Consider the following 25986-nt stretch of genomic DNA (forward strand, 5'->3'; position numbering starts at 1 on the left):
AAACATCGCAGTTGGTGCTTTTCAGTATAAAGTACAATAATATAAAGGCTCATTTAAGATTTGTTATATATGACATTATAAAATATTTTTGTGGCATGAAATCAACTGGTTTTGTATAGAAATACTAAATGTGGTATTTTGTGCTGAATAACATTTTTACCATGGTAAATTTGGGTATACAATGTTAACATACTGTAACTTTAAAAGGCCCGTTCACACCAAGAACAATAACTATAAAGTTAACTATAAAGATAACTATATTTGCATCCACACCAACGAACGATAACGGTCACGTGCTGCGGTTTCAAAGTGTGCACAACATGTTTTTGCTGTTCTTGATGCATTTACAAGCTTTAACCAGCAGATGTCCTCAGCATGCTATGTTCTGAGCTCGTGTAATCGATCGTAATCTAACCGTGAATTTAGCTGACAAAGTCAATATAGTGGAATAAAAACAGCCTAGTCTTTTTCACTGGAGCTTCAAAGGAAGCAAGACAATTTTGTCGAAACTAGCGCTGGATACCTGAGGTAATTTTATGTTACACTGTTTGCTAGCCTGGCATAATAATCTCATCGTTAATACTTCTCACCATTTATTCTGCGGGTATGACCAATTGATTTCCATATATCCATTTTCTTTAAAGTATCCTTGAAAAGGGAGTTTGACTTGGTGGCTTTTTCTGGACCTCAGCAATGAGCTTCTCCGCAATGTCGTCCGCCATTTTAAATGTGTGAGCCCTTAAATTATAACAGATTCTGATTGGCTGTCAGTGTTTTATCATTCAACAGATGGAAAAAATCATTGTGAAAGTGATCCCAACGATATTGTTACTCTATATCGTTATCGTTATAGCTGTAGTGTGGACAGTGCTATTCTTTTATATTTAGGATGATTTTTTAGAACTATATCTTTATCGTTATCTTTATAGTTATTATTATTGGTGTGAACAGGCCTTTACTGTATTGAAACCAATGGCAATTCCTTCAAGATAAATCCTGGCATCCTCAAAAATTCAATATAATATGTCAATGTAGTATGTGGACTTGCTACTGCTAATAGATACACAGAGACGCTGCTGTGAACATGTAAGATATGCCGCTGCTGCTGCATAAATAGATGGTCACCGTGATTTTGCCAAGTAAGACATGTTCCTGGATCAACATATTTTGTTGATCCTGGAACAACATTCCAGTCTGAAAATTTGGTCTTAACCCTATTCCTACCTCTAAACCTAATCCTACCCATAACTTATCCCTAAAATCAGAGGGGAAAGATAGGTGAATAACATTGATGTGGAAGCACCTAACCCAGGTTGCAAGCCTAAACTTGACATAAATGGTAAACTTGTCCCTCAAATCTGTTTGGTTGACTGGAATGTTGTTCCAGGATCAACAAAGATGTTGATCCAGGAACATGTCTTACTTGGCAGAATCACGGTGACCTAAATAGATATACATAAATCCTGCAGCAGATCTAGACAGGTGGAGCTGGGGAGGTGGAGGGGTTCAGAAGGACTCTAATAGCTTACAGCAAACACTGAACCAGACTATTTACATGTTGAGCAAGCAATCTCATGGGCTGCAGCAGAAGCCAATCAGCTTGTGCCGTGCGGTAATGATGTGACTGCTTGCAGATTGCACATAAAGGACCATCAGTCTCCGCCATCTAGTTTCATGACTGAACTACATATTCAACATCACTGTTGGTGCATTTCAATATTCTAGCAAATAAAAATACTGTAATATAGAGCCTCATTGAAGCATTGAAGATCACACCAATCCATTTTATATACATCATTAAAAAATAAAATACTTGCAGAAAACATCTGGTCCTCATCTGCAAACAGATGCATTCTTAAGTTGATGATGTTTCAGTTATGCATGCACTAAATAATTTGCATTATAAGACCCGCCTTCCTTGTGAACACAGACCTGAAAAACAACAACAAAACAGCCTTAAAAGGAAGATCAAACTATTGCATCAAAGGGAAATCAGTGTTAATCATCTGTTAACAAAGAGTTTTGTCATCACTTTTTACAAAGCACCTTCAACTCCTTCAAGACGTTTTTCAAAGTCTGTTTTGATGTCTGTTTATGTTACAGCAAAGTTTAAGCTAACAACTTCCCAAATATCTCGCAGATCTACACGGACTGTAGTCATTTTATCAAGTGAATCTGATTGTAGTGCTACAGGCCGCTGAGAATACAAGGACTGATCTTGTATGCATGACAGGAGGCGAGAGTACAAAGCATCCAATCAAAGACATACAAAACATCTGTAATACACGGCACAACACGACCGCTCTCCATCATAGAGAATCATTAATGACACAGAGATGAATAATAATCTGCTAATGTGTGAACGTGTTCGGCTAAAAACCATTTAAGAGATTGATTGTATCCTGCAAGATCCGAGATTTCATTTACGACGGAGAGCTACTCTTTGAAAGTTTTTGTTTTCTCCTCTTCCCAACATTAAAGGTGATATTATTGGCCATCTGGTCATTGTGATGATCATTTAACTACTCAGACTGAGTCCTTTATGAAAGTGAGGTGTCATCAGAACTAAAGTCAAATAGCTTTGTTTAAACACAGCAGAAACACAATTAGTTGATGCAACATCTCAAATCCATTTAGTTAAAAAAATCACATTACAATCATAAACCAAACAACATCCACATGTGTTTTGAAATGCAATTAAAATTTGATTTTTGTTTCAGTCTGAAAGGCCAGATCAGATTTTGTGTTGTTTTTCATTGTTTGGGATGAGAGCCGTGAGGGAACGGCATGAGACGGCATGACGCGAGAGTTAATGAGCTCCACCTGGGAGGCGCACCGGCCTTGAGTCTCTCATGGAGGAGCTCCGGAAGCATAAAAGGAGGAGCGACGACAGTGAAGGACGAGAGAGGACCAGGCCTGGACTTTATTTTATGCTTTATTATGTTTGTGTGGCCGGCAGATGTCCGCGAGGGTTTGACGGCATTACTTTCATTTTGTATCTGTTTATTTTGAATTAAAGTTTTGTTTGAACGTTCGCCGGTTCCCGCCTCCTTCTTCCTTATCTACGAACTGTGTTACATTGGTGCCGAAACCCGTGAGGAAGGAGGGACATGCTGTCGAAGAGCCCTCGCTGCTGAGGGGGATCGTGGTGCTGCGGAGGTCGGGCAGCGCGGGAGTGAAGACCCCGAGAGGCTGCCCGAGGCGGTGGTGCTGGAGCCTAGTGACAGGTGGGACGGAGAGCTCGAGGCTGTGCTCCTGGGATGAGGTGGGGTGGCTGCCGTCCAGGAGGGAGCGGAGGAGTTGCCGCCTTCCACCGTAGGCCGGAACCTGCTACCGTCCACCATGAAGGGGAGGAGCAGGGGACGGCGGACTCGCTGCCGGCTGCCCTCAGTCGGAGGAGCCATCGCCGGCCGCCAGGGGGTGGAGGAGGATCGAGCCGTCCACCGAGCATCCAGTACCATCGCATGGCACCGTGAGGAAGAGCCTCCCGGCTGACTGAGGACCGAGCGGCAGTGTGTCTGGGAACCGGACCAAGAATTTTTTTTTCCTCTTTTTCCTCTCTTCCCTCTCTCGTTCTGTTGCTCCCTGTGCTTCCGTCTCCTTTTTCTCGTCTCGTCTGTCCTTACCCCCAGGTGCTGCGGCTGCTGAGACAGGCCTGAGACAGGGGTACCCCCCGGCCTGCGAGGGGCGATGGGGGTATGTGATGAGCAGGGCGGGTGAGAACCGTGAGGGAACGGCGCGAGGCCGGTGACGCGAGAGATAATGAGCTCCACCTGCGAGGCGCACCGGCCTCGAGTCTCTCACGGAGAAGCTCTGGAAGCATAAAAGGAGGAGCGACGACAGTGAAGGATGAGAGAGGACCAGGCCTGGACTTTATTTTATGTTTTATTATGTTTGTGTGGCCCGCAGACGTCCGCGAGGGTCTGCCGGCATTACTTTTGTTTTGTATCTGTTTATTTTGAATTAAAGTTTTGTTGAACGTTCGCCGGTTCCCGCCTCCTTCTTCCTTATCTACGAACTGTTACAAACGTGTAGTGCAGTAGTCTGTCTGTCTGTCTATCAAATTCAAATTCAAAATTGCTTTATTGGCATGACTGTAAATAATACAATATTGCCCAAGCATATATACATAAAACAATAATAAAAACATCTGTATAATAGAAGAAAATATTATCAAATATTACAACATAACTTAAACTTAAATTAACAATGTAACACATTAGAACATGTCTGAACATTTGGTACCACAGTGGTTAAACAAACATATATACACACACACATACGGAGGGTCACTGTGGTGGATGGTAGGGAAACACACTGAGGTCAGACACACACTTTACACACATTCACCTGCTGTCTCTCAGGCTGTGGCACGTCCACACGTATCTCGCAGCCAGTGCTGCTGTCGGTCCCTCTCCTAATATTAACTTTATTTGTTCTACTTCACTCATGGCAGTAAAGTTCTTTATTACGTTACTGAATTTGGTGAAGTAGAGATCTCTAATTGATATGTATTTTTGACAGTGAAGGAGGAAGTGCGTCTCTGTCTCGATCTCTCCTGTCCTGCAGTGAACGCACACCCTTTGCTCTCTGGGTAACCAGCTCTTTCTGTGTCTGCCGGTCTCGATGGCTAGACTGTGCTCGCTGAGCCTGTACTTGGTCAGGATCCGTCTCTGCTTTGTGTCTTTGACACTTTGGAGATATTCTTCTAATTCATAATTTGATTTCAGAGTTCGATAGAATTGTAATTTACTTTGTGTTTTAGTTTCCTCATCCCAATGTTCCAGATATGTATTTTTAGATTGTTTGAAAATTTGGTTTATTTTGATGTTTGGAGAAGCAGTGCTGGTCTGAGACTGGTTAGTGTTAGTAGAGTTAGTCAGGTTAGTAAGTCTCAGAACCAGCTGACTGAGGGGACTCTTTTCGGGGTTCAGTTCTTGGGTTTGTAATGCTTTAAAATTTGAGGGATCTTTTTTGCATATTAGTAATCAATGGGAATCGGACTAATTCTGCCCTACATGCATTGTTGGGTGTTCTTCTTTGTAGTTTTAGGATCATTTTGCAGAATTCTGTGTGTAGGGCTTCTGTTGGATGTCTGTCCCATCTAGTGTAGCTCTGATCACTGAGTGGATCTATCTATCTATCTATATCTATCTGTCCGTCCGTCCGTCTGTCCGTCCTATCTATCTGTCTGTCTGTCTGTCTGTCTGTCTATCTATCTATCTATCTATCTATCTATCTATCTATCTATCTATCTATCTATCTATCTATCTGTCTGTCTGTCTATCTATCTATCTATCTATCTATCTATCTATGTATGGTTGTGGAATAATTAAGGCTGGTAAACACAAATTTGATCTGCCATTGCCAAAAAGTATATTTTGGAGAGTGTGTGTACAGTTTATGCTGTCAGACTGTCATGATGGACATGACCAGAGGCAAAATTATCAAGTTTTCCTTCCTCTCTTTCCACACTGACAGCTAATCATCATCTCTGACACGCAAGCCAATATTACAGCAACTGGTGTTGATATCTCGTATATTGATCACGCTCAACAAGGTCCGGTTTCATCACTGGCACCAACATACAGTCAAAACTAAAGATCGGACTCACAAAACAAATCACAAAGACAATTGAACAAAACCAACAAAAACTGCAATTCTCACAAACAGCCAGACAGCCCACTTTACTGTTTCTAATAGTAAAGGAGTGACAAGCAAAGTCCTTCAAGTTAACAGTCAATCAAACGAGGGATATTTGCAGCCGCTGGGAATCACTGGCTGCCTGCAATGTTTTGTGCACTGAAAAATGTCTCACAACAATCCTGCTGTTGAAGATTAAAAGTGAAGAAGCTGTCAGAGTATCTCTTACCAGCGTTACAGTTACGCTGAAAACGCAGCAGGCTCATCAATAAATCACAAACACACAGAAAAACACCAACTACATGAACATATACAAACACATGCAGTGATATATCACTGACAGCTTTTGTAAAACTGCAGTGCAGAAGAGGAGGAGTTGCCTGGAATGAAAGGGAGACAGAAGAAATTAATTATGTGTCTACTTCAGATTGGACTTAAAAAAAAAAAATAAATTTACAAGGAAAGCTATAGGGCCAGACAATACATTTTAAAATACACACGGTCAAAAGCATTTTCTACAAATGTAAACACTGTGTTACTAAATCACTTACCAAAGATTTCTTGTGAGGTTATAGCAATTATTTCCACTCATCATGATCAAGTAGAGCCAGTGAACAGCAACACTTCTGCTAAAGTGATCATTTAGACACTCAACAGCTCAAATAATGCACTTTTTAAAAGGAAGAATTCATGCAATTGCATTTAACTTTCGCGTAAATAAAAATAAAAAGTTGTAGTTTTATGCTATTTAACAAACAAACAAACAAGCAAGCAAAAATAAATAAATATCCAGTTGTAATTATTTTCTGATAATTATGATACAAATTCTGTCAATATAGCTGAACTTCCAAAATCCATTTAATTGATTTTTTTTAACAAATAAACAAAAATGTTATTATGAAATCATTTTCTGTGGTTTTAAGCATTTAAAATAAATAAATTCATGTTATTTTTAAACATTTTAAATAAATCAATCAATAACCATTTGAAATTATTTTCTTTGGTTTTAATCTTTTTAAATGAATGAATGAATAAATAAATAATTTTTAAGATTTTTAAATTCAAATTTTTAAATTCATTTTTTAGGATTTTTTTTCAAACAAACAAACAAACAAATGCTATTTTTAATCTTTCTGAATAAATAAATAACCATTTGAAATGATTTTCTGTGGTTTTAAGCTTTTTAAACAAACAAACAAACAAACAAATGTTATTTTAAGCATTTTAAATTAACAAATCAACAACCACTTGAAATTACTTTCTGTGGTTTAAAGCTTTAAGTTTTAATCAATCAATTAATTAATTAATTTAAATAATTTTCTTTGGTAATCAATATTATTCCACAAATGTTACTGATAAAGCTCAACTTGCACTGACTCACCCCACATCTTCCTTTAACATCCTTGAAAATGGTGTCTAATTTATCATCAGCCATCTTTTGATTATGTGTGACACAAAGAGTTTAATCCAATATTTCATAAACTAAAGAAATGGCTTAAGATAGAGCATCTGTGTGTGAACGTCAGAGAATCATGAATTTGATTAAAATCTTATTTATTAAGAACCAACACAATCAAACAAATTCCCTTCAGAGTTATGCAGACTATCACTGCCGTGGCAGAGAATCATGGGAAGTTCTTGATGGACTGATAGTAAACATCACAGACAGAAGGCTGTTAATTAACATCCTTCTCGAGGGTATACGCTATAATAGCTTATTAAATGCATATCTTCCATTATCATTCATTTTCTGTCACTCATTTTTCTTACCTTGATTTCTTTCCATTGCTTTTGTCTGTTTGTTCAACGTGTCAGAGATCATGAAAGGCAAGGATGACTCCTATTCAAAACTAGCAGACAATACGTACGAATGGCTGAATCAACCAAATTTATTCACCATTAGTCTACAAGTACAGATTAAAAAACACACACACGCACATTACTGTACACATTTGTGTCATCAAATATACTTCGGGTGGGTTGATTATGCTCGAAAATGTCCAAACGGAAGCAATGAAAACGCAAAAAGCAACCCATAATAACCCACAAAGCGAACTCACTGTTTAACTGCAGCTAACCGAGCGTATTTACAATCACCTACGGCACAGGTCCACTGAAAAAAATCCATGAAACTGAGAAACCAAACGGAGAGATAATGCAACAAAGGAAAAGAAAACAGACGTCAGTTTTATTGTGCTTTTAAAACCTTTCCCCACTTCGGTATCGAAACGGGATGCGTTTTGAGAAGAGGCACTCGCTAAAGTGCTTACACCAGTTTATATTCAAGAAGAATCGCTATCGCTATGTTTAGGACTCAAGTTAGAAATCATAAATCTATATACACTACCGCTCAAAAATAATTATGACTTAATGTTTTGGAAAGAAGTCTCTTATTCTCACCAAGGCTGCATTTATTTGACCAAAAATACAAGAAAAACAAGTAAAACTGTGAAATATTATTACAATTCAAAAATATAGCTGCAAGCAGCGATTAAGGGGCCAAGCACAACAGAAGCAAACATGGAAGCTAGCAGCAGACCAACAATGTCATAATGGACCATGATAGAAACTGAGACAAAGACAATGCATGACAATTTTGAAGTCAATCAGACCAACAGTACTGTAGTTAGAGCCAATTTCATGTTTTGTTCAATTATAGCGCCACCAAGTGGCCACTTTTCTGTGTGTCCTCAGAGTGCCCCCATACATAAGCGTGTTAAATTTGGTGAAAATATCTCATTTTGTTTAGGAGTGAACACAAAAAATTACCCACACCTGATTTTTATTACATTTTTTTGCCACTTACTATCAACATTTGGCCATTAGTGTATAGTCAAAGACCTATGCTTCTGATTTTTCATCTCGATAGGACCGACAGTTTCTAAGATATTCGCAAATGTTGTTTAATTGCTAAATCACATTTAAACAACATTTGCACTAACCATAAGGCAAAACCTAGCATGTCTGGCATCACTGGACTCAGCAAGGATTCAGTAATCCAAGGAGATGACTGCCGTGAAAATAAGCCAATTGCATCCAAAGTTATAAGCATGTAAATAATTTTTGGTCTGAAACTTCCCAGACTCCTTCAGGGCATCATGCCGATGACCCATACCAAGTTTTGTAATGATATGTTCATGTGTTTGTAAAATACAGCATTTTACTACAAAATTCAAAATGATAGAAAGATAGAAATCAAGATATATAGATAGATAGATAGATAGATAGACAGACAGACAGACAGACAGACAGACAGACAGATAGATAGATAGATAGATAGATAGATAGATAGATAGATAGATAGATAGATAGATAGATAGACAGACAGACAGACAGACAGACAGACAGACAGACAGACAGATAGATAGATAGATAGATAGATAGATAGATAGATAGATAGATAGATAGATAGATAGATGGCTGAAATAGGGAGTTGGCAGGAAGCCCCAAATGTGAGAACACTTTTATGTTCAGAAGTTCTAAGCAAAAATAATCATTTTTCGTATCTCCAGACCAGTAGGTGGTGCTGTGGCGAAACGCAGGATGTAACCTCAGGTCATTCTTGTGATGACAGTGACCAAGTTTGGTCTGAATATGATAAAGCGTTGAGGAGATACAGCATTACATATATTTTCATAAAATTTGTTCTTGCATTTTTCGAAAATGGTTTGAGAAATCAACTTGAATTCCACAACTTTTTGTCGGCATGGTCTAAAGATGATCTGGTTAAATTTTCGTGAAAATCGGAGCAACTGCCTAGGAGGAGATCGAAAAAAAGTTGGTTTTTTGGAAAATTAAAAATGGCGGGAAAATTTTTATGATGGAAAATAACGTCATAGGGTCGAATCGTCATAAGCATAAATATGAGTGAAACTTTGGACAGTTGGTGGCGCTAGAGGGATTGAGTTAGAGACTCCAAATTATCTATGGTGACATTTCAGACTGACCTCTATCAGTGTGCCAAACTTCACAACTTTCCCACAAGCGGTTATATGGGCTGACATAGACTCCCAGAGCAGAAGAAGAAGAAGAAGAAGAAGAAGAAGAAGAACGCCAATGGATACAATAGGTGCCTACACACCTTCTGTGCTTGGCCCCTAATGAGTGTTTTCTATTTGAATATATATTAAAATGTAATTTATTCCTGTGATCAAAGCTGAATTTTCAGCATCATTACTCCAGTCGTCAGTGTCACATGATCCTTCAGAAATCATTCTAATATGCTGATTTGGTGATCAGAAGAGACTTCTTTCAAAAACATTAAAAAATCTTAATTATTCCAAACCTTTGACCGGCAGTGTAGTTTTTTTTTTGATACTGTATGTATATAAAGTCAGTGCAAGTTCATAACAGTTCAGTCCTGATTCTGGAAAAAATAGTTTCAGGTCTCTGTTTCTAGTCCGGCGTCCGCGCATGAAGCCCTTGCGTTTGCTCTACGTGCGAGGAGATCCGGGTCGCTTCGGAATGTGTGGATCTTATCCCAGCTGACCCAGAACTGATGGAGTGGAAAGCTTGCGCTGGAAGCGAGAACAGGTCAAGGTTGGACGCTTAAAAAAAGAAACCTGTCGAAGTGGGACGCCACGGCCACACATTTCCCGAGCTGGATTGTTTGTTGACATCATTCGCTCTCCCGTCTTCTCCCATCTCTCTCAGACAGTTACTTCGGTCTTACTTGCGGTTCTGTACTGATGATGGTGGTGTCCCGGTATGTACTGCAGGTGGTCGACTGTGTGCATCCTTCGGTTGGCAAACGCCTGCCGTTTATTTCCCACCTGCGCGCTGTTAACAGTCAGTGTGTTGTAGGACTCGTTGTTGTTGCTGCTGCTGCTGGGGTGCGAGTGCATCTTCATCATTTTGTAGTGCCGGTCCATGACCGGCGTGGTCGGCACGAACATGTCCGTGTGGGAAAGCGCCCGCGACATGGCCTTCTCCCGGAAGTTGGAGCGCCGCAAGGAGAGCATCTTATCCGGGGAGAGCAGCGGATCCTGGGAGAGCAGTCGGTCGGCCGACAGCAGCTGCTCCTCGGACAGGATGCGGCCGTGGTATGGAGACAGACCGCCGGCTCCTCCGGTGTACGTGGACAGGTCGTAGTCCCGGTGTGGCCTGGCGCGCGCGGGCGAGAGCACGTGGTCCTGGGACATGGCGCGCTGGACGCGCTTGGGCTTCTGGCGCTGCGCGGGCGGATCCACGTTCAGCTTGATCATGTGCGTCTGCAGGTTGCCGCTGCGTGGAGTCATGTCGGGCAGATGGTGCTTCCGTATGTAGTACTCGTCGTCTTTGTCACCTGAGAATGAGAGAGCAGAGCGCCGCTGTTATCCTAAACAATACATCTGTTAAACTATTAAAAAAATGTTTATGCTTTAATTTTATAATTTTACATTCTATACATTTTTAAATTTTAACTATTAAATAAACTATTTGAAAAATATTTGTTAATTCAAATAAAATAAATGTTAATTGAAATTAAATAAAATGTTATAACTTTCTGTATTTCTTTCATAAAATTTTCAATTATAATTATAATTTTAACTATTAATCTATTGAAAAACATTTGTTAATTCATAATGTATTCAAATTTTAACCATTAAACTACTGAAAAATTTTGTTAATTGAAATAAATAGTAACTGAAATAAAATTAATTTTATCATTTATATTTTATACATTTGTAAAATTTTAGCTATTAAATTACAGAAAAACGTTTATGTTTACTGCAATAAAATAAACATTAATTGAAATAAAATTTTATGACTTTAATTTATAATTTTAAATTTGATATTTTTTTAAATTAATAACTATTAAACTATTCAAAAAATGTTTATGTTAATTCAAATAAAATAAATGTAAATTCAAATAATAATAAAAAAACGTAAAAAATATATTTTATTTACTAAAAATAAATACAAAATAGACATATTCAAAACTAATAAAAAAAACAAAAAGAAAAACAAAAAATTATAGAAAAACATTTCAAATAAACAACTTGAATTTATTTCAATTCAAATAAATGCAACTGAAATAAAATATTTTCAAAAAATACTTCTATTTCAGTTATTTGCCAAGGCAACATTTGTCTTTTTCATTTAGTTTAAACTAAAACTGAAATAAAAAAATAAAAAAATAAAAAACAAGCATATTCAAAACTAAATGAATACAAACAAAAATGATAAAAACAATAAAACAACACAATTACTAAAACGTAACTATTGAAAACAGTTATGTTCATTGAAATAAATTAAATTAATAATTGATATATATATAATTATTTTTAAGTAAGTTTGTTGCCAAGGCAACATTTCTAACTTAGAATTCTGTTTAGTTTATGTTGATGTACTAAAACTTAAACTGAAATAAAATAAAACATAAGCAGAATGTATTCGAAAGTAATAAAGCTAAAAAAAAAAACAACCCAAACCAAAACAAACAGAATCAAAGAAAACAAACAGAACAAGTCTGTCTGATAAGAAAATAACTAAAAAAACACAAAACCCTCTAAAAAGTGCAGCGGATGCTGAAGCTACAGGTCCTGCAGAAACTATTTTGCTGAGGTAAAATGTTGTAGTAAATTGTGTTTTTATGTCTCTGTTGCCTCGCTTCCTCTATTTTTATTGCTCTGTTAATCTTTTCTTTGTTTTTCTCAACAATGGCACAGGAAACAATGTTTGGACTGAGACTACGATGATGAGCCTCTGTGGAGCAGGGAAATGTGTGTGTGTGTGTGTGTGTGTGTGTGTGTGTGTGTGTTTGCTGAGGAGCAGATGAACTCAAGGATAGGGCACTTCTCCTGAGATGCTGCTCTAGTCTTGTTAAAGCTTCTTTCTAGTTATTTGTGAAGCAGTAGGTGTCTGAAGCAGATGTTTGGCAGATGTTTTGGTGATCTATACTAGAAAAAATATATATACAGTATGAAATATATACAAGAACGTTTTTAATTGGTGCTGCACTCTAGAGCTTCCAAGTAGCTTTTCGAGTAACTTCCCCAAAATGGCTGCCCATGACATCATTTCCTGTCTGAACAGCCTCGGACAGAGAGCAAAGTTGCGAACAGAAACAGATGAACGTGTTTGTGAGCGTTCAGCACAAGACTGGATATCGATTCCCCGCTGAACTGTTTATCTGGGAGCTAATGAAGACAGGGTGGAGAGTTGGCCGGTGTGTGTAGTTCAGAATTACCATCACTGACACTGAAGGGTTTGGCAGACGCCGCGGCCGAACTCATTCCAAAGGCCGAATGTGCCGACGCGAGGGCGTGACATTACACGTGAAAAGGTCAGGCGAACAGGCCTAAGGCTGGCTAACGGTCACTCCCGCACCCCAGAGCTCAATTATCTATCAGATAAGAGGGAATCTAATGCCACAGGCTTGAGCTGATGAATATGAGCGACTGGCCATCCTGCACTCATAAAGCTTCTTTACTGGCATTGATGGTTCTATGAAGAACCCTTAACATCCATGGAATCTTTTCATTCCACAAATAGTGGAAAAGGTTCTTTAGATTTTTAAAACATTCTTCACACTAAGAAAATAATGGTTCTTTAAAAGAACTGATGACTTAAAGGTTATGTTCTCTTATTTATATTAAATATCTTTGTCATTTCTCTTTCTCTATTTTTGAGAATGTAATTTAAAGGATTAGTTCACTTTCAAATAAAAATTTCCTGATAATTTACTCACCCCCATGTCATCCAAGATGTTCATGTCTTTCTTTCATCAGTCGAAAAGAAATTAAGGTTTTTGATGAAAACATTCCAGGATTATTCTCCTTATAGTGGACTTCAATGGACCCCAAACGGTTGAAGGTCAAAATTACAGTTTCAGTGCAGCTTCAAAGGGCTTTAAACGATACCAGACGAGAAATAAGGGTCTTATCTAGAGAAACGATCAGTCATTTTCGAAAAAAATATAAATGTATATGCTTTATATAAACAAATGATCGCCTTCCAAGTGCTTCCGCCAAAAGCGCACTTTCGTATTCTTCATAACGCTTACGCTGTATGTCCTACGCCTTCCCTATTCTACTTACTGAGAAAATGGAACTGGCGCTGCGTTCGTTCCATAAGTTGAATAGGGAAGGCGTAGGACATTCAGCGTAAGCGTTTTGAAGAATACGAAAGTGCGCTTTTGGCGGAAGCACTTGGAAGGCGATCATTTGTTTATATAAAGCATATACATTTACATTTTTTTTTAGAAAATGACCGATCGCTTCACTAGATAAGACTCTTATTCCTCGTCTGGTATCGTTTAAAGCCCTTTGAAGCTGCACTGAAACTGTAATTTTGACCTTCAACCATTTGGGGTCCATTGAAGTCCATTATAAGGAGAATAATCCTGGAATGTTTTCATCAAAAACCTTCATTTCTTTTTGACTGAAGAAAGAAAGACATGAACATCTTGGATGACTTAGGGGTGAGTAAATTTTCAAGGAAATTTTATTTGAAAGTGAACTAATTCTTTAATGATAATAATTAATCATTACCAGACGACCTACAAAAACAAGTCATGCCGTTCCCTCAAAATAAAAAAGATTCTCATGGAGTAGAATACAACAAGCATAACTGTTTTTGGCTTTGACTAAACTTGAGCGAACTTCATGAAACATGCACAGATCGTAATGGCACATCATTACTTACAGTGGATGTTCCTGGTTAAAATGAGCCCAAAACCAACATAATCCAAAGCGTCGACCACAAGATATTCCTCATGGAGGAACGGTTTTAAAAATGTCCATTAGGGGCGTCAAGGGCTAAACAAAAAGGCTACACTAGTTTCAAATGCTATAACCACAAAATTTGATCCAGGTGCAGATCACATGTAGGGGAACTTCACCAAAATGAAGTTATTGCATGTCAAATAAGAAAGATATGTAAAATTATATATATATATATTTTTTTTTTCTCGTATTTTATCAGCAGTTTCTCAGCATGAGAATGTCCAAATGTAATAATTTTTTTTTTTTTTTTTTGAAATCTAAAACTTTTAAAATTTTCCTACCTTTTGACTCTCCTTGCTAGAGTTTTGGAGTTATGAGTCTTTACTTTTGTGTATGTCACTCAGAAAAAAAAAACAACTGCCTTCAGGGCTTAAAGGGTTAAAGAGCCTTTTACTTGCTGAAAACATCTAAACTATAGATTGTGTGCAACAGGTTTTTCAGCAAAGCTTTGTTCATTTGATCATTTATAGGCCTTATGAATTTGTGTATCAAATAAGATACAGTAGGATTTGTAGGGTTAAACTTACAACAACAAAAGTACTGCACGTCGTCTTTAAATTGAATTCATGCCACCCTGCTCTCTCTCTCTCTCTCTGTTCTCCGATCCGCCTCCCTATTAAACCCATGACTAATTGTTCCTCATTACTGCTCATTACTCTCAGGTCTGCCTCCCTGCTCGCCTCACAGCAGGTGAAGTCCGATATTACTCAAACAGCACTACAAACAGGGCTTGTGATTTAAGACACCAGAAGCACCATTATTTTCTTCCCACAGGGAATAAAGTCACGTCTAAAATACACACACTAAAATTGGCTTTTACTCACCCTGGGCTTGCTTAGTTGGGGTATAAAGGACACTTAATATTCGGTAATATAATTGATTTGACTGCACTGACACTATCAGATGAGAGCAACTTGAACTGAATGGACCATATGCACAGAACGTTCTCAAGAACTTCTGCAATAATATAAGCCAGCTGGAAAACTTCCGGTGAAATGTCACTTGTTGGTGTGTCGGTATCTTCAATGTCGTGAGGTAGCTTTAACAGAGTCACTTAAATAGTCAGGCCTAGCTTTAATTTAGTTATTCAAACACAAGAGACCTTAAAAAAAAAGACATATCTCAGTGTTTCTCCTTGGCTAAATTCAATTTGACCATCAGTTTTCACAATTTCATGTGTGAAAAAAGCATCAACACATTGTAAATTAAAGATTTATTATGTACTTTAGTTAGATTCATTAAATAAAATGTGAGTGACTGACAGCTCCAGTGATTATAAAGGGAGAGTGCTCACTTTCTGTGTAATTCATTCTCAAGAAAAGTTATTGTTTTTCATGAGATTTTCTGAGTACTTCATACTTCACCTTGACAAAATGTATTTTTAAACCTATTGATTTTATAATGCTTTAGTGAAAAACTATTACAGGAAATGGCTGATAAATGCGCAAATAAATGGTCATCTGCCGCCACCTGCTGGTTATAGTGGTAATTAATGTCTTTTTTATTTTTAAATAAGTGTTTTCTATCAAATGTTGTATTTCCTACATCTTGAAACATTCGGTTTTTGCAAATGGAGACAATTTCAGAAGGATGAACAAATAATGTTTTTAGTCATCAAATTAAAAATAACATTTAAAATGCTGGAAAAATGTTGTGCGTGTGCATGTCTAATTACAGACACAGCGTTTCTTATTCAAACGTTCCCATTAGCTTCATCTTTAATGCATTCAATAAAACTGGTTTATTGGCAAATTAGGTAAATGTGATAACTGCATTCAAATATGAATAGAACATTAAAAGTCAACCACTGATGGTTTTGTGTCGATGTACAGAATGAACAGCTAATAGTTCACAGGAAATGCCCGAGCTGGCTTAACAGAGTACATATGGTCCCTCTCGAAATAGTGTTAAAATAACACTGAAGCAGAGTTAAAGCTAATGAGATAATTAAGCAATTAATATGGCTGTGGCTGAAGTCAGTTGTAGTTCTTGTGTTTCTCTTTTCTTCAGTGATTCTGCTTGTTAACAGCAGGTGTTCATCACTAATGTGCAATCATTGCTCAATTATCTCATTAACTTTAACTCTGCTTCAGTGTTATTTTAACACTGTTCAGAGAAGGACTATATGTACTCTGAGCAGAGTTGATGTATCTTCTGCTTGCTTTGTTTCATAATTGACTAATTTTGCAAAACTGACACTTTAATTGAACTGAACTGAATCAACTTTGAACTGACTTGAGCTGAATAATGACATTGTCTTTTTACAGCAGCATTGTTTGTATCATTGATCCTGTTATTTTCCTGTTTATGACTGTGAAGTTGCTTTGAAAAAATCTGTATTGTATAAAGCCCTATAGAAATAAAGGTGACTTATTTGTAAGTCATGGCAAGTTTGCTTTTGTGATCTGTGTCCGTTTGCACTTCAGAAATAAGCTTCATTATTAATTCTTCTCGGGTTTCAATGTTTTAATTTTCTTTATTCAGTTTTGAATGTCATTCATTTAAGAGCCATCTGATCATAATGGCTCTGGACTATGTTAATGCAGCATGTCAATACTTTAATGTTTCATTTATCCTGCCCTTTATATTTAATGAAAGCCGTCTTCCAGCTGGTCCGTTGGTTATTTTTCATTTAGCAGGTGCTTTTATCCGGAGTGATCTGCAGTGCGTTTATTATAAGTGCAGTCCCTGTGGAGCTGAAGGTCACTGAAGTGACAGGAGATCACAGACACATACTCATTTAAGAATCAACCTACTAGGGGTTTAAACCTACAACCTTTGGATGACCCACTGAGATCTTGTGATGTGAGCTACCAGTCAAACGTTTGGGGTCAAGAGAAGTCTCTTTTGCTCATCAAGGCTGAATTAAAAATGGTAATAATGTGACATATTTTTGCAATTTAAAATAACTGTTTTCTATGTGAACATGTTAAAATGTAATTTATTCCTGTGATCAAAGCTGAATTTTCAGCATCATTAGTTCAGTCTTCAATGTCACATGATCCTTCAGAAATCATTCTAATATGATGATTTGATGCTCAAGAAACTTTTTTGATTATTATCAGTGTTGAAAACAGTTGTGCTGCTTCATATTTTGGTGGAAACTATTGTACTTTTTTTTTTTTCAGGATACTTTGATGATTATAAATGTATTTTTTTGCAACATTCTAAAAGTCTTTACTGTAACTTTTCTTTGTTTAAATCAATTTAATGCATCCTTGCTGAATGAAATTCATTTGTTAAAAAAAATTCTTATCACAAACTTTTTAACTGTAGTATGTATAGGGCACAAATTTCATGATTCGATTTGATTTCGATTCACAAGCTTGTGATTCGATTCTGATTCAATTAAATTCGATTCGATTCTATAGGAATCAGTTGGTAGATTACTATATATTGAAGGTTAAAATTAACTGATTTGTTAACAAACACTTAAATTACATGCAATGAAGTTTTTATAATAATAAAGTTATAATACTAACTTTACAGTTACATAATTATATTTCTACTCCAAATCCTTTTCTGAAAATATAAAAATTTTCTAAAAAATATAACATTAAAAATTATAATGAATATGGTGCACATTTTTAGCAAAATGTTCCTCTCCAAAGTTTTTCTAGCTGACTAATGAGTTTATGGTCACTGAATATGTTTGTTCTGAGGTAAATGTGATGTTTCATAACATTGTTTACAAGCTGTTTTATAGACATCTTTCTGTGGTTGAAACACTGATTGAGCGATTACAGACATGATACGGATTTCGATAAGTTGTACTGTATCTTTGAACATACCTTCAAATGTTCATTCATGTTTATTTCGCGCTGTAACTGGTATTAAAGCTTCGCTCTGTTGCTTCTCTTGATTGGAGGCAATACAGCGATTTATTTGATACAGCCAAAACGATTTATTTTTTGAATAATAAAATGTTTAAAAAAATATTTTTTTCGTAATAAAATGGACAGAATTTGAAATCTGAGACTTTGTTTCATATCAAAAGTAACAAAGCACAACGCTTATCACGCTTCATTGGATGGCAGGTGGCCAGGCGCGCTACATCCGTTCATTCATCAACTGAAAACAGACTAGACTAATCTATTCTTGGCATTTAAGAATCAATATTGGTTCGTAAAAATGAGAATTGATGAAAATCGAGAAATCAGTATTTTTTACCCAGCCCTAGTATTATATATTACACCTCAAAATGGGTTGATATAACTCAGAATAATTCACAAGATATCCTTAAGAGCTTGATTGCTTCTCCTAAATAGAATCAATAAATAGAAATGGCAATATGAATTTCTCTCTGTCTGTCCTAAAGAAAGAAAGAGCAACGGTAACACTTTACATTTAGGTTCCCTTCGTGAAGGGTTTATAAAGGTGTTCATTAATGACTAATAACTCATTTACAAATGCATTATAAAAAACGTTGATAAGACGTTATAACTGCAAGAATAAAAAGACGACTAATTGTGAATAAAGATATTTATTATAGGATTAGTCCACTTTTAAATAAACTTTTCCTGATAATTTACTCACCCCCATGTCATCCAATATGTCCATGTCTTTCTTTCTTCAGTCGAAAAGAAATGAAAGTTTTTGATGAAAACATTCCAGGATTATTTTCCATATAGTGGACTTCAATGGGCACCAAACGGTTGAAGGTCAAAATTAGTTTCAGTGCAGCTTCAAATTGTTCTACACTGTCCCAGATGAGAAATAAGGGTCTTATCTAGTGAAACCATTGCTCATTTTCTGAAAAAAAAAAAAAGAAAATTAAATAAGTTTTAACCATAAATGCTCATCTTGAACTAGCTCTCTTCTTCTTCTTTATTAGAAATCCGGCAGTATAGACACTGTGTATTACTGCCCTCCACAGGTCAAAGTTTGAACTAATTTTTATATGCAATATGCTAGTATATAACAATTAGTTCAAACTTTGACCTGTGGAGGGCAGTAATACACTTAGCAGTGTCTACACTGCTGGAATTCAAATAGAGAAGAAGACGAGAGCTAGTTCAAGATGAGCATTTATGGTTAAAACTTATTTAATTTTTTCAAAAAATGAGCAATGGTTTCTCTAGATAAGGCCCTTATTTCTCATCTGGGACAGTGTAGAACAATTTGAAGCTGCCTTGAAACTAATTTTGACCTTCAACTGTTTGGTGCCCATTCAAGTCCACTATATGGAAAATAATCCTGGAATGTTTTCATCAAAAACCTTAATTTCTTTTTGACTGAAGAAAGAAAGACATGGACATCTTGGATGACATGGGGGTGAGTAAATTATCAGGAAAAGTTTATTTAAAAGTGGACTAATCCTTTAAGCATTTATAACATGTGAGTTAAAAATGGTTCACTATTTGGCACTATTTCTTATTCATGCAGTTATAACTGCTTATCAGCAATTTATAATGCATTTGTAAATTTACAAAGGAACTTTAATGGAAAGTGTTACCAGACAACAAACTATTGCCTATGCAGCCCATATGGAAATATATTTCTACCTGAAAATATATGCACTGATAAATGATCATACAACATTTAAACTAGATTCTTTAAACAAGTATGCGATCAGAAATTTTGTTTGAATATAATGTTTAAATTTTCTCTTTCTCTCTATATATACTTCCTCATAATTATAAAAAGGGAAGCATAATTTGCCTTTACATTTTACACTTTTATATTAGTTAGATTGATGAGTAAGATATATGGAAAATCCACCATCTTCTGATTATATGAAAAGTATGAATCTCTCTCTCACACACACACACTGGATGTGCTGTGGACAATGAGGAAGGGAAGGAGTATTTACTTAATTCTGCTTTCATGGCCATCTCGTAGGACGGCGGGAGGTGAGTGAGGTTCTGGAAGGAGCGGGAGAACGACAGGTCGTACGGCTCTGTCTGGGATGTCAGGATGTTGTTCATTCTCGGCTTCTCTGCGGGGTAGAAAGAAAAAGAGGCAGAGAGAAAGAGAAAGATGAAACACATCCGATACAAGAGAAGCACTTCCAGCTCTGTGTTTGCGCGGGCCGCCATGGCATCTGTCTGAGTGTGTGTGTGTTGAATAAGTTTTGAAGAACTTGTTTAATGAGGGTGAGAGTTGGTCCGGGCAGCTGCTTACCCAGTAAAACACTTGTTGGGAATGTCATTCCCTCATTTTAACTGTGTGCTCATGAGACTACGCACTGCCAGGCCTGGGATCTCCAAACTATTTTCAGCGGCATGTGTTTCTAGACTCGCATACGCTCTAAAAAAACATTGGGTTAAAAACAAGCAAAGTTGGGTTGAAAATGGACAAACCCAGAGATTGGGTTGTTTTAACCCAGCGGTTGGGTTAAATGTTCGCACAATGTGCTGGGTAGTTTTATTTAACCCAACTATTGTTAAAACCACAATTTGTCTGGCTTAAAATGAACCCAAAATAGGTTGGAAAATTAAAAATCAGACACATAATTATTAGAGGTAACAATAATGATCAAAAGGTGAACATTTATTAATAAGCAATTTAATAAATGTTTATTGTTTAATTATTATTCATTAAACTTATTAATAAATGTTCATTTCTAACATACTTTGGGTTCATTTTAAGCAAGCAGTACAGTAAATTTTAACCAATAGTTGGGTTAAATAAAAACTACCCAGCAGGTTGGGCAAACATTTGCTGAGTTTGTTCATTTTCTACGATGCTGTTTTTAACCCAGCATTTTTTAGAGTGTATATGACATTACATAGGCACACATATGTCAATGCACATACACGGCAAAAGAGATATTCTTTCTCATAAGTATTTTAGTCTTGTTTTTAGTAAAATAGTCAGTAATGCTTTATTTTAGGGTCTTATAACTAGTTGCTAATTAGCATGCATATTACTAGAATATTGGCTATTTATTAGTACTTATTAGCGCATATTAATGCCTTATTCTGCATGACCTTATTCTACATTCTTAATCCTACCCAATACCTAAACTTAACAACTAACTTACTAACTATTAATAAGCAGTAATTAAGAGTTTATTGAAGGAAAAGTCATAGTTAATAGTGAATATGTGTTCCCTATACTAAAGAGTTACTAAACATTCTTTCTTAAATAATTCTTAAAGTAAGAAACACTTACTTAAGAAGCAAAATTACATCAGATATGAAGTCTGTTTTCTGGAAAAACTAATCAAAATTAATTGACTTTATGCTTAAAACAAAATCAAATGTGTTTTAAGTATGAACTCAATTAATTTTTATACCTTTTTCAGAAAACAAGACTTAAGACCTTACGTAATTTTGCATCTCAAGTAAATTTATTTTGATTTAAGAATGTTTTAGATATCTGTACTGGAAAACAAGACAAAAATACTAGGAAAATAGATTTTGTGGTGTAGTGACAGACACTGTAGAAGTACAGAAACCAACACAGAGCGACTGAACACATAAAAAGACCAACACTGAGAAACTATAGAGATTCAATTCTACATTCACAGACTATAATGAGAATGAGAAATTATACACATGTGCAACAACATGTGTACTACTTACCATAGTGCTCTATTCGGTGTCCTAACAAACCCAAGTGAGAAAAACAAAATCAGTATCTTTTTAATTCATGGTGTGACATATTATAGGGTCATTCTGTGTCAGATCAACCACACTTCAGAAACTTGCTTGTCTGAAATTTTAGTTTATGTAGAAAGACAAGCAAGAATATAGATGAAAGCCAAAATATTAAATGTCATGGATGTATATTTACTTATTAATCCACTATTTGGAGAGGCAGGTAAAATGACAATTTAATCACTACAAAATGACTTTTTTTCCTCAGCTATATACAAAGTGACACATTGGGTAAAATTCAACAATTTGTACATGGAGCCATATTGAGATCCCCATATCTCTGGGACTGAACCATATGGGGCCTTAAAAATTAAGTTTGTTGAGAACCAAAATCTAGAAGGATATTAAGATATCTTTCTTTTTTTTTTTGAGTTACAGGCACACAAACTTTAGAAAAGGAACATTTTTGCCACTCAGACAGGAATGTTCTATGCAGTTGTTTTGACAGAAGAAAACAAGACAAATATGTAGACATTATTTGTTCTTCAGACATTCCTTTTTTAAAGAAAACAATGACAACAACAAAAAAACATGTATGCAAAGTGAACCTCATTTAGATTTCGACCAATGAAATGGGTAAAATTCAACAATTTGGACGTGGATTCGCTTTGGGATCCCCATATCTCTGGGATTGAACCATATAGGGCCTTAAAAAAGAAAAGTTTGTTAAGAACCATAATCTAAAAGGATATTAAGATATCGTTCATATTTCTTGAGTTATAAGCACACAAACTTTGGAAAAAGAATATTATTTTGGCACTCAGGAATGTTTTATGCAATTGTTTTGATATAGGGAAACAAGATACATTTCTAGTTTCAGCATTATTTGTTCTTCAGACATTCCTTTTCAAAAGAAAAAAAAAAATCAGCTGTATGCAAAGTGAACCTCATTTCGATTTTGACCATTGAAAATGGGTAAAATTCAATAATTTGGACAGAGTCACATTGGGATCCCTATATCTCTGGGATTTAACCATCGAGGGCCTTAAAAATTAAGATTACAAAAGAAAACTTTGTTAAGAACCAACAATCTAAAAGGATATTAAGATATCTTTCATATGTCTAGAGTTACAGGCACACAAACTTTGGAAAATAACATTTTTAGTTTCAACATTATTTGTTCTTCAGACATTCCTCTTTAAAAAAAATAAATAAATAAAAAAGTGAACTTCATTTGGATTTTGATGACTAAAAATGGGTAAAATTCATCAATTTGGATGCCCATATCTGGTATTAAACCATATAGGGCCGCTAAAAATGTGTACAATTTATTCATGGAGCCATACTGAAATCCTCATATGTCTGGAATTGAACAATATAGGGCCTTAAAATTGAAGACACCAAAAGAAAAGTTTGTGAAAAACCAAAACCTAAAAGGATATTAAGATATCTTTAATATTTATTGAGTTTACAGACATGCAAACTTTGGAGAAAAAAACATGAAAAGTGCTTCTCCCCATTTTTGAACTGTCACTGTTGGCATATAATGAAACAAAGATTGTTAAAGTCAACAGAATTTACTAACAGACCTACCAATCTTTGTGTAAAGACAAAATAATGATGCTGCCATCTTTCTAAAGTCATTTTTACACCCCTGCAATCTGACTCAAAATCCCCCCCTCTACAAAATAGTGCATTACACAGTAAATATACATCCATGAGATTTAATATTTTTGTCGGGGGCCTGACATGGAATGACCTGACATTGATTTGATGTGAATTGACCACATCATTATTATTGGAGTGAGCTGATATTAACTTCTTCTAGACCAGTTTGCTTTCAATGATATGCACACAAGGAGGCTGATTTAATTGAGTGCAAAAGCTAATGGTATCGTCGCTCCAACGCGAGAGAAGTGTGCTTACAGTCTGAAAAGCTTTTTCACACAAAATCAAATTTGGGAAGGCGAGATATAGTCCGAATAATTACAATTGTGGCTTTTCAATAACGTCGGCAAACTGTGCAGATCCGATTAGCATACTGTTTTGTTACAGAAACCTCCCTGCTAGCAGGCCATTTACAGGCTAAGCTTTTAATTTCCTGTCAAGAGACTGTTTTTTGTCAAAGCCCTGCTTTTTTCCCCAGTCACATTTTTGGTGAAAGCCGTCTCTGATCTTGAGGACTGTCGGGGAGTTAAGCATCTCAAGTAATGGAGATTATCAGCGCTCTTTTGATGAGGCTAATTACGAAAATCTTTTCTGGAGATAAAATCTAGCTCCATTAATTACATCGCACTGATATTATCCGCCATGTTCTTCACACTTCAAAACATCTGCATGTGGAAGACACTGATGTCGTCATAAATCAATTAAACTCTGAGCCGCTTTTGAGAGTTATTTCATAAGCAGCACATACTGCGGACAAAACGAATGAATGGATTTGATGGAAGCAAAGGTGTTAAACAACTCACCGATTTTAGGTGTGTGTGACCCAGTGAGATCCAGATGGCTGGTGTAGTCGTGTGGATGGTTATCTGTCAAAAGAAAACGAAGGAAAAACTGGTGTGGTTTAATGTATTCCATATTAATTAATCAACGTGACAGAGTCTGTGCCATTTCTACACAGAAAACATGACAATTTTTCCATTCGGCAGATGCTTCTGGAAGACAATATGTCTTTGTTTACAGTAGAAAACATCTGCACAGCACCCAAAAGAAGAGCAGAAATCCCCTGAGACTCATCAAGAACACGTATAGAAAAGCTTTCGAGAGGAAAACAACATTAAATCAACAATAAACTGTAATAACCACAGCTTTAAAGCCTTTAAACAAATAAACAAAAAATAATAAAACCGATATTGCTCCATTTCTGCTAATCAGGGTTTGCTCTTGAAACTGAAATTAAACTATAAAAGGACTGCATGAAAACAACAAGACTTTAACTTTTTCAGAAGAAGTGATGTTGACACCACATAAAAGTTTGGAAAAGTTTTAAAAAGAAGTTTCTTCTGCTCACCAAGGCTGCATTTATTTGATCAAAAAAATACAGTAAAAATACAGTAAAATTGTGAAATATTATTACAATTCAAAATAAGTATCTTCTATGTGAATATATGTTAAGTTGTAATTTATTCCTGTGATCAAAGCTGAATTTTCAGCATCATTACTGCAGTCTTCAGTGTCACATGATCCTTCAGAAATCATTCTAATATGATGATTTGCTCATGAAACATTTCTTATCAATGCTGAAAACAGTTGTGCTGCTTCAAATTTTTGTGGAAACAGTTAAAAACTTTTCACTGGTATAGTGAAAGTGCTACACGAAGAGTTACAAATACTTTGAGCAAAAGCAATCGACCTTTTGCCAGGTATTTGATTGACAGGCGATCTGACCAATCATAACGCGGAATCCGCCATTTTGTCTGACAAACAAACCAGACAGTAGAGTTAGTAGATCAACACCGGTGTATTTTAACTTAAAAATAGTGTGTATTGACATTTTTCCGTGGTTCAAACAACATACCTTCTGATGTTCATTCATGTTTATTTTGTGCTACAAGTAGTAGTAAAGAGGAAGAGATGATCGGTTAATACAGAGATCTGTCATGACACATTAAAGGGCCACAAAACTGTATTTATTGTTTGAATTTCTTTCAATTTGTTTCATACCAAAAGTAACCTCAGCGTCCTCTTTGCTCTGCAATGTATTTTTCACTGCGCGAGAACATGGTGTGTGGCGAGAGAGTCCTGTCGGATGTAGCAACAGTAATTACAGGGGGCGGGTAAGTGCAAAGGACACTATTACCTATTATCACAGCTGTATTGTAAAGGTAAATCAACATGATATTCAAGAGCGTTTTATTGTTCTGAGGTTTGGAATCACGCTTGCTAATTTTAAGGACTCATCTAAGGGTTTTATGTAACACTCTTGCATTCAGTAGACAAATAAAAGGTGACTTCATGACACTCCAGTGTCATTTACACAATTATATCTCATTAGCCAACAAGATCGTCAATAACGACAGCATGAAAACATGTAATTAACATTAGCAGATTTGACCCGGTTCAATTTTCCTACAATGCAGAGGCAA

The 25986-nt window shown here is 36.2% G+C and overlaps 1 protein-coding gene across 4 annotated transcripts in view; it reads right to left on the reverse strand.

Annotated features, from left to right (window-relative positions):
- Window positions 1-9853: 9853 nt before the first annotated feature.
- LOC125274504 (protein shisa-6-like) overlaps window positions 9854-25986 on the reverse strand; it is a 118055-nt gene continuing 101922 nt past the window's right edge. For 2 of the 4 annotated variants that reach the window (XM_048200946.1, XM_048200944.1), the window contains 4 exons: window positions 24367-24429; window positions 21881-21901; window positions 20164-20289; window positions 9854-10927 (listed from right to left, as the gene is read on the reverse strand). In XM_048200946.1, coding sequence (XP_048056903.1) covers window positions 10293-10927; window positions 20164-20289; window positions 21881-21901; window positions 24367-24429 — 845 coding nt within the window. In that variant the 3' untranslated portion in view covers window positions 9854-10292. The remainder of the gene's footprint in view (window positions 10928-20163; window positions 20290-21880; window positions 21902-24366; window positions 24430-25986) is intronic. The other 2 variants (XM_048200947.1, XM_048200945.1) reach the window with 1 other exon arrangement.

The sequence above is a fragment of the Megalobrama amblycephala genome, linkage group LG1 (genome assembly GCF_018812025.1).
Source record: "Megalobrama amblycephala isolate DHTTF-2021 linkage group LG1, ASM1881202v1, whole genome shotgun sequence".
Classification (NCBI taxonomy): Eukaryota; Metazoa; Chordata; class Actinopteri; order Cypriniformes; family Xenocyprididae; genus Megalobrama; species Megalobrama amblycephala.